General features: G+C 40.7%; 1 protein-coding gene across 1 annotated transcript in view; it reads left to right on the top strand.

Moving 5' to 3' along the window:
• The window catches only part of Burs (burscon alpha subuinit), a 213,802-nt gene extending 193,720 nt beyond the window's left edge, over positions 1–20,082 (top strand). Inside the window, 2 exon segments of the mRNA NM_001162380.1 lie at positions 724–849; positions 19,915–20,082. Of these exon segments, the coding sequence (NP_001155852.1) occupies positions 724–849; positions 19,915–20,064 (276 nt within the window). The 3' untranslated portion in view covers positions 20,065–20,082.
• Positions 20,083–20,796: the final 714 nt, after the last annotated feature.

Here is a 20,796-nt window from a genome sequence, read left to right as displayed (position 1 = left end):
TATTAGACTGGATTGATTAAAATGGCCCACCCTGTATCTGTATGTGAAATGTTTCATGACCTGGTCATTTTTTGTAAGCCATTTTTTATTAAAAAAAGATAACTCGACCAAATTTCTTTTTCATTTTTTTTTTGCAGTAGTATAATGTATTCATGTTTTTGCCACATATCTATCATAAAATAATCGTCATTTCTGAATGATTTACTAGTTCTGGTAAATTTTTACAAAATTGCTCATTTTATTGTTTTAATTTAGTGTAGATTTAGTTTTATAGGAATAACCAAAGTGTTCATACATATAGCATTAAAAAATCGCGAATAAAACGATTTCAACCAAAACATAACCAAATTTTTTACGCGATGTAAGTACAAAGCTGCTAAGAATTTGTTTTTATATGTTTTTGATAGTACGGTTGCTATGCATTAAGTTATTGGTAACCACTGCGAGTTTAAACATAAAACATTTTTGAATATCGAATACAGTAAAAATTAAAACTGCAGTAAAAATATTTTCAACTTATAAATTACTACCTGATTTAAAATTGGGGATTGGCGAGCGAAGCAAGCAGGAAAGTAACCCCCTAGTATGGAAACAAAAAATCGATCAGGGAAAAGTCTAGATTAAATTTTTTATCTAAGTGCTCAGAGAGCGTGTGTGAGTAAGTTTAAACATAATAATTGTATATTTTAGGTGGCTATTTATAATTATGTTCATAATTAATAGGTATCTGGGTCAAAAATATGGCAAATGGAGAGAAGTTGTATGTGCTGTCAAGAAAGTGGCGAGAGAGAAGCAAGCGTCTCTCTATTTTGTCCAAAAACTAAAGCCGGCGATAGGAAATTTCGTAAGGTTCGTATCTCAGTGCATAACAATTGATTTTTATGTACCAGTACAGTTTATATTATGCTAAAAGTGACGAAAACTTCAAATCTTTTGCTAGCAAGTTCAACGCTCTAGCATTTGAGCTAGTGCAGCCAAAGACGATGCATTTGTCCAAACGCTTTCTTAAGCACCATTAAACACCGGTGTTCCACAGGGGTCAGTTTTAGGCCCCTTGTTGTTCAATGATATTAGCTTTTGCCTAGATTCAGATGTGTCCCATCTAATCTACGCGGATGACCTGTAGATCTACAGCCAATGCCACCTCGAGGAGCTTGATTCCTGCTCTGTCAGGATGAGTGCTAACGCCGAGAGGATAATGGGCTGGGCTGCATCAAATAGTCTTAAACTTAATGTCCTTAAGACTAAGGCAATCGTCCTGGGCTCCCTCTACTATATAAATGCTCTACCTACTACTGCTAACACCTATATAAATATAGGGGGAGCCCGGGTAGACTACGAATCATCGGTGCACAATCTGGGTTTGGTTCTAGACTCCAAACTCACGTCGAAAGAGCACGTTACACAAGTTTGTAAACGTGCTCACTCTTTAATGTACCGTCTCTATTTTTTTTAGGAAGAGCACTAACATCAGGTTGCGCCAACACTTGGTGCAAGCACTCCTATTTCCCACCATCGATTACTGTTCACTGGCTTACTGTGACCTGACACAGAAACTTGACTTGAGGCTGCATAGGCTTGTCAACACGGGAATCCGTTATATCTACGGTGTAAGGAGGGACGAGCACATCTCCCATTATAGGCGTGAGTTGCAATGGCTTACCACCGCCGGACGCAGGAAGTACTTCACAGTCTGCTTCCTTCGTAAAATATTTAACTCGGTCGTACCATCATACGTACTGGCCTTTTTTGACTTCCGCGTCTCGCTCCGGCCTGTGAGGGGCGAGGTGACACCTCTGGAAATATCTGCCTTCGTGACTGAGACGCTGAGGAACTCGTTTCATATCAGCGCCTCATACTTATGGAATAGCCTGCCATCTCACATCAGAAACACCTCATCTACTGTCATCTTCAGAAAACTTGCTAAAGATTACTACTTTCAACTCGAAAACACATAACTCACGCACACGCACACACCTACTCATTCTCGCGCTATTCATTTTCACCATCGGTAAACTTTTACACTATACATAATCTAAACACGCCTCAACTTACTGTATTCTACTTTCACCTCATAATGCTGAATCTTATTATTGTACAACATAATGTACGCAAATAAAAACTATCTAATCTAATCTAATCTCTCTCTCTCTGTCTCTCTCACACACGCTTACCGTAATTTTCGGCGCCGCTCTCGCTCGGGAATCATGAAAAGCAAAAAAGCACACACACAAGTTCTTGCTCTACAAATTCACGCTTTTCGGCCTCAAGACGCGTTGCTGCTACCCCGGCCCAGGACTTGCGCTGCCTGGAACGCTGCAATCTCTTGCAAAATTACAAGGTTCCACGAGCACGTGTCTGTCAGTTCTGACAGCTCTTTCCGAGAATTCGGCAGATTCAGAAAATTCGCTCTTGCGATACAAATCCAAGTGATTATATCTCATATAAGGTTTTCATGTACGTCCTTTTTACGTAAAGTTGCGTCGCGTTATGTGTGTGTTTGTATGTTGTGCTAGCGGCGTAAAGTGTGGTGTATTCTTTGAGTGTTCCCTAGTAGAAATGTAAATTGTGTTATATTGTACCAGATTTTGCCGAAATGTGCCTCACTGTACAAAATTGTGCCATGTTGTGCTACACTTATGCCATTTCAGACATTTTGCTTGCTTTGTTACAATTCGGCACATTTCGGCAGTCTCGCACAGTGTGGCAAAGTATGGCACAGTATACATATAACACAATGAACCAAATTGATTGAAATAAACAATATTTTTTACGTGTAAGGTATAGATTCTGTCACGGCCTGTAGTACATTGGCACAATTTAGAATAGCATGGCACAACATAACATAATATGTCATAGCTCGGCACAGTTAAGAACACTATTTTAAAGTTTAAGGGAGTACTATACCAAATTTTAGTGAAAGTTTAAAGCGTGAAAAAAAGTATAAACATTTTAATGTCGGAAAATGCGCATATTTCTCTTGCGCTCTTGATTGTATAAAACTGATATTTCAGAATTGATTCAAACTTTGTAGATTATTAGTTAAACAATTAATGAATTGTTTAAGTACTACTATTTTTAAAAAATCGCCCATTTAGCACCTCTGTAGCACATTTCTACATGTACCAACAATAACACTGGCACACAAAAAAAAATCTGTCCCAGGCACATGGCATATGTATTCCTATGTATTTTGGCTCGCTAAATACGAATCCGGTACGAGAATTGCTTCATCACCCTACAGTTTTATTAAAATTGCAAGTATTGATCAGTAAAGTCAAGAAATTGACATTTTTGCCAATTTTTCATTATTTACTAAGTTTAGCACATATACATATATATATATATATATATATATATATATATATATATATATATATATATATTGCAACGAACAAAAATTCATAAATTTTAATTTTGGGGCCCGCGGCCGACTAGATACGATATTTTCTAATGCTCGCGGTACTTCAGTAGTAACTACGCACCTTGCGCTTACGTGATCTACGCATACATGCGACGCGACAACGCTATACGTAACGGTCTATGTTCAGTCTACGGAAGTGGGGACACGAAGCACGCACATATGCCAGAGTTTTGCATGTATGAGTAAGAGCAGCGGCGAAAGGTATGCGCGACTTTACATTATTAAATATAAAAATCGACTATTGAGTTTATTCCCAAACTCGAGGCGCCTAACTTTTGCGAGTCAGTCGTATCGCGAGCGGAATCATCTTATTCTGAACTCTCAAACTGCAAACATGTAACTTATACGTAACCACGTGGAGCCGTTTCCACGCAACAAATTCTCGAGGCCCAGTGAGCACATTCAAGGTCCTATCCGAAGCTATCTGCATTCCAGAGAGCAACGACAAGAAGTGTAGTGTCTCCTTTTAAGTTTCAATGTACGTGTAGTGATTGAATCGCTCAATTGCGGATTCATGTTTTCAGTGTTTTATGTGCAGTGCTATTTTGTAAGTTTACTAACACTGTTCGGAGGAATAGGCACTCGTGTTAAGCTCCATGCGTCTATTTTACTTGTGGTATAGCCACGTCGAAGCTCTGGCACAGTAAATGTGACTACTTTATAAATTAAAGTCTGTTATAATTTGTCTGTTGGAGTTGATTTCGGGAACGTTGTCAAACTTTGCGTAAACGATGCAGAGCTGTTAGAGCTTCGGTGAAACGCACCTCGATGCGTAGAGAACCCGATTGTACGAGATTCCAATGGCTTCCAGTGTGCTGACAAATCTGGTGTCAGATCAAAAGCAAATAGACAAAAGCCGTTGGAATATCCGTAACGGTAAATATCAAGACCCTCATTTAGATAATGCATGTCTGCGCCGGTAAAGAGCGTATACGTATAGCTTGTGGCCTCCGCTAAAGCGCGGCTGCAACGGTCTGCTAGGAACTTGAACGCTGTCTACGTAGAGCGAGAGAAAGTGTTATGTTAAAGTGCTGAAAATTTAAAGAGCTGAGCTTTCTATTGCCATAAAAAGATTTATTTTTAACGAAACTCATAATGATTCTTTTCGGTAGCTGTCCAAGTACAACCTTATCCAAGGTGTCGCCAAGAATACCGCTGTACATCGTAAACAACTTTACTTTTGCTCTTGTTAAGGAATACTCGGCTGTTGTAGCAAGAGCGTTACCGTGCGCTTGTAATATTCCCGGACTTATCTTGGCACGGCGCACAATAAGGGTGGCCTCCTTGATGTATACCGAAATGTTTACTCTTATTTCAACGCCATTGATTAGGAATTCAGGATGATTAAAAACGTCACAATGCAAATGGCCAATCATGTCGACAGACTTTCCGCCCACTGTAAAGAATATTCTGTTAATAAGACCGTGATTCGAACCTTTAGTCTTACGGTCTATATTTGCCGCAGCGTCCATTCCATCTACAGTATCGATGCTCCACAAAGCAAAAGTCAGATGAGAGCGCGTCACGGGTGCCGCATAATTCAGCAGCGTTTTGCTGTAGGCTCTGTACGGATACGCATTGTTTGGCGGTGAGACTAACTTTTGATTAAAAAATATGACAATCTCGTCAAACATTGAGTGTACAAAGTTATTCACAGGCCCTACTTACAGATATTCAGTCCTATATAACCATTGCCAGTCATCATTTGATCGAGCTTGTTTTCCGCTTTTCTTTTCAAATTTTTACCTGACTCTTTTAGTCGTTCGCTAAGCGCTTCATTAAAATTAGCGCCGTTATTAGTGACGTCGTCGATTACGTTCAGTCTTGCGTGAAGAGCTTCTTTGCCGACTGCTTTGGCACCACGCGCAAGATAAGGCACTATTCAACGAATAATCGAGACAAAAAGCTTCTTATGCCCGAACCTCGCTGGTAAGGCGCTCCTGCGTATACAGATTTTACACCAGCACCGCCGCCGACTTGTTCATTGTAGTATTGAGTATAATGACTTATTTTTAAAATTTTGTTACACCCACAGATTACGCTTAAAGTGAAGCGTAACCGTCAGTGTCCCGTACTTGAATGGTGTTTTTCCCCTGTGTTGATCTCTTATATCGATTGATATATTTTGAAAACAGTGCTGCAACAGTAGAATGTAATGGATCGGGGCAAACTGCTTAACCATGTATGTGCCAAATTTGTACTTTGAGGTTTCAAAGGCTACTATGCGCAAAAGTGCTGCTTGCGTATCATCGACCGTATACGGAGTGCATATGTCTGTATAAACGTAAAGTTGATCGGGCACGGTACGTGCCAAACAGGCTGGCCTGTTTCCTACGTTATTGTTTATACCCAAATTTGATGTTACAAAAGTCCCCGTTTGTCTGTGGATGGAGTCTTCGATACCAAATATACTGCAAATTTTATCATTAAATGTCGTATAATCTTCGCATTTACAAGTACGTCTCAAGGCGTAGTAACCTTTCTGAAATTCAGTCGGTGCAAGCATTTGATGCTGGCGAAAATCTCGCGCTTTGTTTAATTCCTCGGCCAGTTGGTCCACGGTCTCGTATACACCATAAGGAAAATTGTAGTACTGATCGCCGTCTTTGCTGGTCTCACCGCCTAGCGTAAAAGTGTAATACGCCTTGGATTCTTGAATGTACATATCACTGCGCCGTACGTGAATTTCGGCTAGGCCCACGTGCCAATTTCCAGTCAGCCTTATTTCGCGGCACAGATGTGTGGTGAAGCAAGTCGTCGTTGTCGGAAAAATAGAGCAAGCTTTTAAATGCCTTCGACGTCACTCTCCTTTACCTAAGAGTTAAATTTATCCGGATATCCCAGCTACTTGACAAACAGTTGTTTTTTATTTTCACGACCCTTGGTTTTAATAACGCGTTCAATTTTGAATTCTTAATCGGATAGCATACGGGCGGCACCTACGTGCACCAATTCCTCGTTGTAAAAGAATCCGTCAATGATTTTTCCATTAAGATCTTTCAATTCGTATGTGTAGATACCTTACCTCTAAGTTGATTTTGAAAATTTTTTCGCTAAAGTTTTTTTTGAATCCTTTTAAAAAGGTGCCCTTAGACTGACTGATACGCACGTTGTCATTGACTCTATATTTAGGCTGTATCGGGTGCTTTTTTTCTCCGGCGTAACGCTGTTGTTCCACGTTGGCGCGGGATTTGTATGCATTGCGGAGGTTAACGCTGGCAGGCCGCATATTTGTAGATATGAGAATCGTGTTGTTGTATGCATCGGCAATTTTCTGCATCACGTTAATGTAGCGTTTGGTGTTGCAATAGGTAAAATACCTCCACATACGCTCTTTTAGTGTGCGATTTACGCGCTTAACTACGGCCGCTTTTATATCGGGATTTCTAGCGGTGCGAAAAGAAATGTCGTATTTTTTGAGACTTTGTTGGACAGCGCTACCTGTAAACTCCTTTCCCTTGTCCGTTTGTAAGCAATGAGGCTCACGATTACTGGATTGTTTGAGAAATTTTTCAATAGCTGTAGCGACTGCCTGAGATGTTTTATTGCGTAAGGGCTCGACCCACACAAATTTACTAAGCACGTCTATGACGACGAGTAAATAGCAGAAACCGTCATTCGCTTCTTTGAGCGATGTCAATTGACACAAATCTGCCTCCCAAACATCGTCAATGTTGGTGACATTATAATGCAGTATAGAACATATTTGCGTATCGGATGATGAAGTGTGTATGTGTCTTGGTTACTCAGCCACTCGTAAATGTGCTTCTTTTTTCTGCCCGTTAAAGATTTGCCTCGAGTATTGACGCAAACAATATTTCGGGCACTGGCGTAGCCAGCCTCGTGTCCGGGATCGTAGTACTGTTTCTCAAATTCGTACTGGTAGATTTAACCATTTTTTTTGACACATCGATCGCCTTGGTGGTGGTTGCGGCTCGTGTCTAACTTTACTCACCGATAGTGACGTAGCTACTTTTCTATTATATTAGTTTTTTATATTATATCTAGATAATCAAAAGTATCCATTTTATTAATTTAAGTTTCACTAATTTTTAAGCTTGTACTTTTTGCATCAGCAGCTTGTTGTTGTGGTGTTCGAGCCATCTTCCATTGTTGAAGTTGTTGCTGCTTGGCTGCCTCACTCCTTTCATGTTTATGTTTTGTAGATTTAGGTGGTTCTTGTAATTAAGGCTGTTTTATTGTGTTGTTTGTGGTTTTGTTATGTGTATCTGTAATATTATCATGTTCTCGATAAACTTGATGTGCCGCTGGTCAGGTAGGCCTTATAGGATAATCAGTGGAATCTATATATATGCTAATTTTTTTCTTTAGGATGTTGCATTGGTTTATATCGTTAGCAACGCGGTTGATGCCAAGCTTTGTATTGTATTTACTGTTTGAATATACACAATTTAGATAATGGTGTTGTTTGTGTAAGTAATAGTCTTGTGCTTCTCTGCGCACTTGAGGCATACAGAACTGTTATTGCATTTGTTACCGTTGTTCCCAAATCTTCCACAATTGTAACATGGATTTATATTTATAGAGTCATATGCTTTATAGTTTTGGTAGCCAACAAAAATCCTGCTTTTGTTCTCCTTGATGAATTTGTATATGTCAGCAGGAACCTCCATTAGAACTGTACTTAAGCTACTGAAATTGCTTTTGTACATATGTAGTACTTGCCCCTTGTTAGTGAAACTTCAAAAATTTCTCATGTTTATATCTTCCTCTATGTCCTTCATTTCCATGTAACTATAGTTATCGATTCCGACAATTTTGATTTTAGGATTCTTCAACGTTTCTTTCCTAACCTCACATATATCTTCGAGGTTATGTTTCAAAACAGATTCAGTTAGCATAGCACTTTCACTATTTAAGCAATTTATAATAAGTTCTTCTTTTCTGTTTACGTACAAGTTTTTTGTTTGAATCTTCTTTTCAGTAACTAAGCACTCTATAACGTTCTTTTTGACATCTATGGCTTTATTACTTATATTTTTTACAGTTATCTTAGGCACTTTCTTTTGTAATAGTTTAGGGAAGCGTGTAACTTCTGCATACGAAAAACTAGTCGCTGCACTTTCATTTTACTTTTTTAGCATTTTTTCTTTGAGTAGTACGTCTTTTTCCTGCAATTCACTGACTAGCTGTATCAAAAGTATGTTTTCATTTTTTATAAGCTCATACTTTTCTTCAATATAAATGTCAAGTTCATCCTGTTCTGTTGTTGAAACTTCAAGTAGTAGTTCCCTCCTTACTTCTTCTGTTTCATTCAGTTTAATTTGTGCAATCAGGAATCTTGTTGCATCTTTTAAACCTTCCTCATCTATCTTTGAGGTTAAGTTTCTGTCACTGTGTTCTGGGCACACTATTAAGTTTCCACTGCGACGTTGCAAACGTCGCAGCCGCGTCGATACGAGGAATCTCGTTCGATGCGGCCAAGCTCTGAGTGCGCGGAAGAAACAAGCGAGTTGGATTGTTGTTGTCGGTGCCAGCCTGACCTCGAGTTCGAGGAACGGGCCGGCTAACCGTCCACGTTAGCGCGAGAGTGAGCATCGTTGGCGCGAGAGTGAGCCTCGACGGCGCGCGCTGATTGGTCCTCCGCATGTCGCGAGCCAATCAGTGGGCGCGGGCCCGACGAGCGCGAGTGGAGAGTGAGCGCGAGAACGAGCGGGAAATCGGGGAGTTCTCTCACGACTGTCGACGGAGTACGTCGACGTGCGAGAGAGATACGTGGCCTCCTCTGTTACAAGGAGAATTGGGAGAGTCTCCCGAGGTTGTGCGAGTGTGCGAGAGTGTGAGAGAGTCATAGGTGCAGCGCGTTGGCACGAGCAAGTGCCGACACCCGGACGAGCCAGCAACCATCCGCACGAGAGGAAGGAAGCTAGCCAGTCCGCCATCATTGTCCGGAGGACCAGAGCAACCAGCAGCCTTGGCGTGGGAGAGCCGAGGAAGCTAGCCGTCACCAGGTCCACGAGAGTCAGGGAGGCGCCGGCGGGAGCACCGACGGACGTCCACCAGGGAGAGAGCAAGTAAGAAAGTATTAGAGAGAGAGAGAGAGAGAGAGAGAAAGAGATAGAGAGAGAGAGAGAGAGAGAGAGAGAAAGAGATAGAGAGAGAGAGAGAGAGAGAGAGAGATCCGAGAGTGAGGCGAGTGTCGTGCGGGCACACTAGAGAGAGAGAACTCGAGAGACCAGGGTGTTGGTGTGCAGTGCGGGCGCACACCAAGACGTCTTCTGCGCGAGGCGTCTGGCCAGCGCACGCGAGAGAGAGAGAGAGAGAGAGAGAGAGAGAGAGAGAGAGAGAGAGAGAGAGAGAGAGAGAGAGAGGGGGAGAGAGAACAGTGCGAGGAGACGCGTGTGCGTGAGATAGAGACAGCGCGAGAGAAAACCCTATAGCTGCGCTACTGCAGCAGGTCGGGCTTGCCACAAGCGGGAGGCATAGCCCGCGCGCGCGCGCGCGAGACAGAGAGAGAGAGAGAGAGAGAGAGAGAGAGAGAGAGAGAGAGAGACAGACAGACAGAGAGAGAGTGAGGGAGAGAGAGAGAGACAGACAGACAGACAGAGAGAGAGTGAGGGAGAGAGAGAGAGAGAGAGAGACAGCCGTCAGCGGACTGGACCTGGGCCTGTGGCCCGCCGTCTGCTGCACGAGCGTGGCTCGTGTTTAAGCGTCCCAGTGTAAGCCCTGCGTGGCTAAACTGTGCGCGGGAGGCACTACAGCCACCGTATTGTAGGGAAGGGCTGGGCGAAATACATGTGCAATAAAACTTAACCATTGTGTGTGATCATTTTCCCCTCTCCCTAGCGTTCTCCCAAACGTGATGATCGCGGTCAAATCCTACGTTTAGAAAAATCCTAGTGCATGCGAGGCTCTAGGTGTTGCGCACCTGTGTTGGGAGGCACAGCGTCGCACCACTTATAAATTTGATGTCAGTTGTTTTTGTGCTAAACAATTAAAATGATATACTGCGTCACATATTATGCAAATCAATGTTGTTGCAGTTTTGTGGCTGTGACAAGCAAAATTTAAGACACACTTATCTAGGGTCATTCGCACTTCACACGCGGATCACGCTGCATGCACGCTGTCGACTCGCTATCTATGTCGCAGTCCAGCAAGTCATGAAATGATTTTCCGGTGCCTATAGTTTTCAGTCTATCGATGTGAGCCAGGGGACCCGAGCACGCTGCTGTGTGTTTAGTTGACGATCTTAATTAAGTGCTGAGTTGACAGTTGATAATTCTTGTCCGGCAGTACGCTAGCGGTGACCGTAGCACATAATGCTGGCAGGTGGCAGTATCAGTGGTAGGTTTGGGCTTGTTGCGAGATGTCGTGGTTATGCTGAGCTTGAGGCTGGACGGTCCCCGGCACTGCCGATTTCCTGGGGAAGCATCAGCTTCTCGTTGACGTCTACCTCCTCCTCGTATTCAAACTCGCTGAAATTGTTGTCGCAGTCGTGTCCCGCCGCGAACTCATTCTCAGGCTCGTTGTCTAACGCGCCACCCAGGAGCCGCTATATACAACTGTTGTTCGAGCGCAGGCTTCTGATCCTCTTTGGACTCGGTCTGGGGCGAGAAGCTAAATTGTCGCTTGCTGCGTCCGTCAAAGCAGCTGCGGCGAGCTCAGCTGCACCGATGTCATGTGACGCATATGACGGAATTCAGGTTGACCATGATCGAGGCGGCCTCGCTCAGGTTAAGATTGGAATTGCTGTAACGGACGGTTGAGAAATTAGACCTTGCCATCTTCGACACGTTTTGAAGGAATAAGTAAATGAGGTTATGGGGGAAGAGGATCGGGATATAGATAGGCATTGTAGCCAACGGGGTCGTCGCCGTCGCCGAGCTCAAGCGCTGTTGATCTCGCTTTTGGTGTCGCAGGCCAGCATGTTATTCTACAGAGCGATTGGTCGGTGCCCTCTCCAGGCAATCGATGCGAGCCGAGGGTCCCAGGATGATCCCTAATCCAGCACTCTGATGTGTCCATACTCTCTGTATTCAACATTTACACGTCCGTGTCTGTATTACTGGCGATCCATGCTATAGTGCTAGAGTTGTCCTGATGGACGCTCGGCGCTCGGACACAAAAATCTTGACGTGCGATGCACTAGCGGTGGCACAAGTATATTCTTTGTATAAAATTTCGACTGCCGTCGATACCACTTCTGCAGCCTCGATACTTGAAATAGTAATGCAACACCAATTATGCACCAGAACTTAAATACTATCAGAAAAACTGTATCTAAAAATCAAAACAACTTGTTGATTCTAAGTGGCAATGTAGCAGCAGAAAGCAAAATATTCCACTCGAACTTGAACACGCCCAAGTTCGTATTTATTCAGGAATTCCAATTTATGAATAATGCGAGGTGGACTCCAAAACGAAGCGATGCTCTGGAAATTATTTATTCGCGGCGTAGTCGTAACAAGAGGGTATCAACTTACAGATATTATAACCTTATAACCTATTATATTTTTTGACATATTCTTGTATTCTTGTAGTTATAAAGAAGAGAATCGCATAGCCAAATATTTTAAGAAATCATCGCAAATTAATTTTCGATCATAATTATTTTGCTAAAAGATAAATTTTTAACGCAAAATATTATGATCATTAGAAAGATCTCATTGAAATTTTCAAGATCATTACTCAAACATAAGCTTCAAAGACATATTAAACAAAAAATCATTGGCGATAATAAAACACATTTAGGTTGAAAAGCGAATTCAAAGTATAATTGGGTTGCGGGGCTCCCCGACGGCATAGTGTATAAAAACTTATACTTACCATCGAGGCGCTACCGCATCGATTGATAATATATAAGGTATCATAAGATTACAAAATACTTTTTGAACTATTATATAATTATTATGTTGCATGCTTGTACAAGATGTGTTAAATTGTTAATACAAATAATATGACAGATTAAAATTATGCAGTATAAACATCATATAGTCGTATAAAATATACTGCAAATCTAAAATATAGCTTAAAATATTCATAAAATGTTCTATTAGATTCTAATAATATGAGCAGCAATATTTTCTTCACGTATTTGGAGGGGTGCGAGGTCATAATTTATGGATTAATACAGAATCGTAATAATTTAAACAAGAAAATCTTGGACGCAGCTGCCTTCGCAGTGCTTAGCACCGTCCTTCCCGCCCTGCAGAAGAGCAACATCGCCAGTACTCGTGTACTGCACCAATGTAAACCAGACAGGGCTCAGAGAAACACAATCGCGAGAAATTTAGCAACGCGTCAAGGTGTGCTGCCATCAATCGTGGCCAAGCTTGCGAGGCCGAGCCTGGTCAAGGAAATTATGCGAACGAAAAGCTAGATAACAACTATCTGACCACAAACGACATCAAGCTCCGAACTCTAGACTCGGAGGCTGCTACCTGCTTGACTGGACACAAAGTCTATAAAAATGAAATGTTGCCCCAGAAAAAATTCTCGTTGTTCAAAAGCTTGATGCCTATTGCACAGGGACTGGGCTTCAAATATGTATGGCATGCGGGTGGTAGGTTCCTGGCTAGGCGAAGGGGGGGGGGGGAGCGCGCGCACGTGTTTGCATCTGCTGCCGATTTGCAGGCTATTCTCACGACGTGTTAGGCCGGCTCGACACAACCTCGACGACCGAACACACACATGACTGTCGCTGAAAAGGACTGAAAAAACTCTGACACTATTTCAAGTAAAGGACCTGAGTCAGACCTAGCAAGCAAATCGGCTGCAACTTTGCCAGCATCGTTGCCATCATTGATGACTGCATCATCTGCATTAACACCCATACAGTCGTCATCATCATCATCATCATCTGCGCCCTTTAAATGACTGGCGAGGCCTCTTGACCAATGCGCCAGGTGCTAGGAGTAGCTTGATGGCGGGTTTTCTTAATGTGAACTTGCTCAGGGCTTGCATTGAGATCCTCCGTAATTTTTTGGCGGAGCACCCCTCGTACGACATTTTTTGCTTCGCAGAGACATGCCTGGGTCTGATTGTGGATGACAGCCTGGTTAGCATCAGGGGATATTCCATAATTAGGCAGGACCAAAATGTAAAAGGAGGTAGCGTCGCCTTATTTGTACGCAATGGATTCAAAATTAATAAGCTTGTTTCTTCTGATACTATGGATATGGGAAAAACTGGAATCTTAGAGAACCTTTTTTGCACCGTACATAGGGGCGACTCACCTCCGTTGCTTCTCGGCGTTATTTACAGGCCCCCGAAAATTCCGATGCAAAAGGACTTAGACCTTTTCGATGTATTACGGGACTTATGCGGCGAATTTAGTCATAAGATCATAATGGGTAATCTGAACTCGGATTTACTATCTGACTCAGACGACGCTGCTACTATCAAGCGTCTGTCTTTAGAGTTATCTCTTCAGATCATCTGGCATGGTCCCATACATCATACGTCATCGTCTCACACGTAGATTGGCCTTATCATGACCGACGAAAACGACACGACCCTGACTATAAGAACGAGTGGCTACCTAGTCTCGGCAAGCATTGTGACATAGATGTCTCGTTGGACATCTACGCTCCCACTCCCGTGAGTGACACTTTCTCTTACCGGGATTACAAGTGCATAGACACATCTAATCTTGTCGACCTCTTGTCTTTTTATGACTGGACAGCCATACGTTTCATCGAAACTGATTTGGAGGGCGCTTCATGCGTTTCTAATAATAATCTAAAATTAGCAATTGATGAATTAGCGCCTTTGAAAACGGTTTGCCCACGAAGGAAATATGCTCTTCGGTCTGGACCAGAGCTGAGGCTCCTCATCGATAAACGCAATGCTACACTCAGGCGCTATGAGCGCACGGGGAGAGCGGAGCTTTTTGATGAGGTTCTTTGACTCACCAACGAGATCGATATGCGTTCTGCTCAAGAGCGTGAGTCCTTCCTTCGCCAACAACTATCGGACGCTCTTGATGACAATAAAAATATCTGGGAAGGTAATGCGTCATCTCGGCCTCCTGCCTGGGCGTAAGGAGAGTTTTTGGTTCCACGCCGGGGGAGCTGAACAAGCACTTAGCGGAAGTATCGGTGTTACCCCTCAAAAATAAGGACAATGCAACGGACACTATTTTACTTGCAAGCAAGGAGGGCTTTACTTTTAGCCCTGTTAGTATGAGCGATATCGTTCTTGCTATATCACATTTTTCCTCGCAAGCGAGGGGTGTCGATGGTATTCCGTGCGGGGTAGTCGTCAAGGCCCTCCCAATTATTGGCGAATTTATTCTTAATCTATTTAACTGTTTTTTCGCTTAGGGAATCTTTCTAAGTATCTGGAAACAGGCAAAGTTAATCGCGCTAAGAAAGACCAGCGCTCCTTCGAGTGCTGAAGATTTTTGTCCAATTCCATTGCTCTGCTTCCTCTCAAAGGTACTCGAGAAGATCGCGCACACCCAGATCACAGAGTATTTCAATAAAAATCATATACTTGACCCCTTCATCCCCTCATATTTATGGAATAGCCTGCCATCTCACATCAGAAACACCTCATCTACTGTCACCTTCAGAAAACTTGCTAAAGACTACTACTTTCAACTAGAAAACACATAACTCATACACACTCATGTACACGCACACACCTACTCATTCTCGCGCTACTCATTTTCACCATCGGTACACCTTTGCACTATACATGATCTAAACACGCCTCAACTTACTGTATTTCACTTCATAATGCTGAATCTTATTATTGTACAACATAATGTACGCAAATAAAAACTATCTAATCTAATCTAATCTAATCTCTATCTCTTTCTCTCTAAGGTTTACACCCTGGAAAGTCTAGACCTCCCAGAACATTTCAAGTTCAGCACTATAACGGAATCGGGTGTGTTGGCTGCGGTATCGCACTTCGACACTCAGGCTCGCGGGAGTGACGGCATTCCACAGGTCGTTATTTTACGCATTGCCTGTTCTCGCTACCCTACTAAGTCATATTTACAACCTGTCTCTGTTTCCCATCTGCCTGGAAATTGTCGCTTGTGCGTGCATTCAACAAAGTCAGTTCACCAACAGCCCTGACCGACTACCGTCCGATTTCACTTCTCTGCTTTCTCTTCAAGGCGCTGGACTGGCTGGTGCACAGGCAAGTCTCACAATACCTTGAATCAAAGCAAATCCGCTGGTTTGCCTCCTATCTCACTGGGAGAGGGCAGGCCATCGTTGGTGACAATACCGAGCGTTCCTCTCCGCGGCGTCTTAACATCGGTGTCCCGCAGGTCTCCGTCTTAGGTCTCTTGCTGTTCGCATAGTACATCAACGACATCGGTTTCTGCCTTGATTCCGATTTTTCCCATCTCATCTATGCGGATGACTTGCAAATTTACAGTCAAGATCGCAAACTGATATTATATTTGGAAAGAGGGATAATCCCCCAGGTAACGTTTCGAGAGAGCTATGCTCATTGCATACTAAGCATCCGGACGATGGGTCGGTATATGAGATCAGCAGTTCATTCTATCGGCCTGGTTGATGCATCAGAGAGCGAATGACTTGGTCAGCGCAGCCGAGCTCTTTATATGCCCGGGGCATCCCTTTCTCCAATGCTTTATACACGCACGCCATCTACTTGCGCTCAGGTGGATTATTACATAGTCGACGCTAGCGCTACATGGTCGGTAACTTACTGATATCGGCACGTTATCCGTTGCTACTCTCTTACCTACCAGGTGTGGCCGCTGTCTCACAGTGTCTGTTTGTACTTGATCCAGAAAAAACTGTAGATTGCTTATCAAAAATCAATTAAAATTTTAAAATTTTGTTGAATTTAAGTATATGGTCATCACTTAATAGACGTTTAGAATGAGAATAATTTCCAATTCCTTTTAAAATCAGTACATCTAAAGTATCATAAATGTATCATGAATTGTTGTACAACAGCAAGTAATCTATTTTTCATTTTCATTTTCATCAGGCATTTCTGTACTAATTAATTGGTTCAAGTGATTCGCAGTATAAATTTGTTTTACTTCTTTTTTAAACAAATGTCACATCGACTGTGAGGAATGAACGTAAAACATAATATAATGTTAATGTATAACAAAATCACGTCAATATTCTTGCCAGTGATAAATAACTATATGCATAGATAACAGTTTTGGTAATAAAAATATTTCACGTTTCTTACTAGATAATACTAAGACATCATATTTTTCTATTTGTTTACTAACTTTTTAGCGTCTTTATTTCCATAATCAGTGATTGAATAATCAATTGTACTTGGCGACAAAAATTTAGAAAAATTAAAATTAAAAAAAATTAAAGCATGAACGGCAAAAATAAAAAAAACTGAAATTATAAAATTAAACAATTTCTAAAACGAAAATATTGAATTGAAATATTAGAAAATATAAAATAACAAGCGTTTAGATTATTTTTGTATTTAATTTAGAATCCAAAACTGGAGGTCTTCCTATTTGGAATCCAAAACTTGGAGGTCTTCCTATTTAAAAAAGTTATCATGACCATGAAATAACCTTCAAAAACAAGTTCAAGGTCAAAGTTGTTGGTACGAAAAGTTGACCTCTACAACTTTTGTCTAAAACATTTTTCTGTATCCAACCATAAATCTGAGATATTTCCCATAATAGATAAAAAGGGTCCACCCTGTATATGCGGAGATCCGAATCGAGCCTGGAACGCCTGTAAAGTCTATATCTCTCAGATACAAGGTCACGAAGAGCTGTGGTGAACCATGGGTGACGCTGTCTTCTTGGTGTCACAGTCCGTAATGGGGCGAGATGATTGATGGCGTTAGTGAGGTTAGCGTTAAGTGCGGATATGCATTCGTCGAGTGATGAAGAGGTGAGGGATGACCAGTCACATGCGCTAAGAAAGTCCTTAGAAAGCTTCTCGGCGCTGATTGCATTAAAGTTTCTGTAAGTGTATGTGTTAGGTACATATCGTGGAATCTGTACGTCGAGAGTAGCCGTGATAAGGTCATGTCCGTTGATGAAAGGTGAGTTTGTCTTCCAGTATGACAGCAGGCGATCCTGCTCGTCGATTAGACACAGGTCAAGCCAGGTATCAGAATCCTGTTTGTGGTGCGTGGCACCATAGGGAACAGATGAAAGGGAGTTTTCATCAATGAAGGCCTTGATGAGCTTGGCATCTTCAGATGAAGCAAGTTGGTCAGAGTTGAAGTCTCCCATTATGACCTTCGTGGAATAGTTGTGCATGTGGATTGTTAGTCGGTCTATGAACGACGCTTTAATATAGCGGTGCCTTTTCATGACGCGTGAATTTTCTTGCGTTAACTAGACGACGTGACTTTTTTAATATGCGTGGAACGTTTGCAGGTAAACATTATTGACTTCCGGTAAACATTTTTACTTTATGACACGCCGTGGCGTAAACCTCGATTTACCGCATGCTCGTGCAAAAATGCACTCGCTAAATCTCGGTTTACGCACGTTGTGTCATAAAATATCGTACGATACTATTATTCTTATTATATTTTCTTTATTCGTATTAAATTTTGCTTATCCTAAATTTACTAGTAGACCAATGATTACTTCACCTAAGGTTCTTTACATCTCTACAAAGTTTCGATTAAGTTAGTAGTAGTTATTAAAAATAAGAAAATGGCGGCAATTTACGCATGAAAATCAAGAAATCAAAAAATTATAAAAATTTATTAGAAAAGTCACAATTAAATTTATCCTTGTAGATTACTACTTTGCATTCAACGAAGACGCATTTGCAGTTCCTCTGCGAAGACTAGTACATTTCTCACTTCGTATATATTTGATTCTTTGGCAACGAAACTATTCAAAATTTTCCAGAATTCCACACCATCCATTTAATTTCCTTCTAAATAAATACAAATTTCAAAGGTGGAATGCTCATGAGTTGTCAGTTAATTTGTTATTACCAATTCATTGTTAATATTTAACGAAATATTATTATTGTGACCCAGAAAACATTTTTTTAGATTTTTTATATAATTCTTAATCGAAAATGTTTTTAGGCACGACCGCGACACGGAAGTGCCTTATAGTTTTGTCATCGAAAAATGTGTGAGATGCGATATCTCCCACAATTTTCGACCGATCGGGCTGAAATTTTGGGAGGAGCCTCCTCTCGCACAAACCTAAAAACTAATTTTTTTTATCCTGATCGTTTACATTTTTTTGAAATGCGAGCTAAATTTGTTTATTTTTTGCGTGTTTTTTGAATAAAATATTTGGTGTCACACGATTATCTCTGAGAGACTTTTATGAATCGGGCTAAAAATTTGTGTGCGAACTTCTCTCGTAATAGTAAGGGGCCAAATTTATTTTGGGCTTGATCCTGCATATACATATACGCAGAATGCGGTCACATCCAAAAATCGCTATAAACGGTTTTTTGGTTCTGACTCAAATTCTATGCATTCTACAAAAAAAGTTAAATAGAAAAGTTGTAGATCTCAACTTTTTCCTGAAAATACTTGAGCGTAAAAATGCTTTTAATTCGAGTTAACAGGCCAAAATCGATTTTTTAATAGCAATAAACCAGTATCATAAAACGTTTAGGCTATACATTTTACATAAAAAACTTAAATGTAAAAGGTGTAGACATTTTAAAAACACAACTTTCTACTGTGACAAACATTTTTTCAAAACGCTTATACATAAAAAACAAACCTAGAAACGATTTTTGGTACATATAATTGAATAACCATGTCGGCGTGGCACGCCCTATCTGGCCCAAAAGCTTTAATTGATTGCCTGACACTTGCGCTAAGCGCAAGCATCAGGCAATATTGAGGCGAGCGCGCAGCGCGAGTGTCAGCGGTCGTGCCTTACACGCAAAACGTGAAGCGTTTTGCGCGCCTCGCATCACAAAGCGATGCAAGGTGGCAAGCCACCACGGCCGTAAGGCTGCGTGTGGCGCGCTAGTTATCCGGTCAAAATAGCGAGTTTTTTCTCCATAATATTAAACTTTATCAATTTTTTACTCAAAAACTATAACCCTTAGTCTATGTTAAATTGTAGTTTTCTCAAAATTAAAACTGTTTCAATACATTACATAACAAATGCATAAAATTTTGAGAAATTTTTCAAGAAAAATTTGCGCTCATCTCCTAAAAATGCCCACAATGGTCACCTTTTTTCCAATGATCAAAATTATAAAAATATATTCAAATTTTTTTTAAATTACAAAAGTTAAAAAAATTGTAAATATTTTCTTTTTTTCAATAGTATTTAAATATTTAATAATTTGTTACTTTTATTTGTTCGGTTCAAACGCCCAATCTTCCACCTACTTTTCCTTGTACATAAAGGGCTTATTTATTAATTGAAAGAAAAAAAAATGGTTTGTAACTAAGATGATGATTTGCACTTGTGTCTCACCCATTTTCAAACATCATCCTGGCTAGATGAAGCAAATTTTTTTCCATGATTCCACAATATACTATTTAACTATTTTTTAATTTTTTAAATATCAATTCTTTAAATTTTTCTTTACTTTTAGGTTATAACAAAAGCACCACTCGATTGCATGTGTCGTCCATGTACAAGCATAGAAGAACGTATTGTTATTCCACAAGAGATTGCAGGTTTATCAAATAATGGACCCTTATCGAATTCAGCTCACTTTAGAAATACTTTTAAATTGACTTAAAAAGGATACTCGATAGTTTGGTATACGTGTATTTTTAGTTACATGTTGTTTTTTTTTAATAATGATCATTCATAAAAATTCGATTATAAGAAAGATCAATAATAATAAATTAATAAAATTATTATTTTTGTAACTGTTATTTCCATCTATATATATATATATATATATATATATATATATATATATATATATATATATATATATATATATATATAAATAGAATAAAGTAGAAAATAATGTTACGGTGTAAGTTGTACTACCACGTTAAAATAATAGTAAGTACGCTCATAATTCGTATTTGTATCTTTTCTGGCAATTTTGTACGGAGGAAGCAGTGCCACCTACAACTTTATTTTTCTTTATTTATCGCACTTCAACAAATCAAACTTACGTATAACTGCGCTTAGAGCTTTCATGCACTGCTCGAGTATATGCTTTTGCTGACTACTATCAGACATATTGACAAATCAACGGTTAGCGATAGGCTGTTATAGATTGCTAAGATCGCCCTATATTTATAGCAAAACAGTCGAAACCCTTTCACCATCGACCCTTGTTGATCGGTCTATATTTGGATCATGAGAAAGTAGTGCTTATCGTCCGCTCAGTACCTTGAGCTAAGTTCCTTAAACTGCACGGATGTAATGTCTCAATTAATGTGATCTGCATACAAGTGGTATAAATTGACGTCGTCTTGTCCAAATGTTTTCAACAAGTTGACTTTATCTTTCA

The sequence above is a fragment of the Nasonia vitripennis genome, assembly GCF_009193385.2.
Source record: "Nasonia vitripennis strain AsymCx chromosome 1 unlocalized genomic scaffold, Nvit_psr_1.1 chr1_random0002, whole genome shotgun sequence".
NCBI lineage: Eukaryota > Metazoa > Arthropoda > Insecta > Hymenoptera > Pteromalidae > Nasonia > Nasonia vitripennis.
The sequence above is the reverse complement of the archived record's forward strand: the minus strand, read 5'-3'. Positions and strand labels throughout refer to the sequence as shown.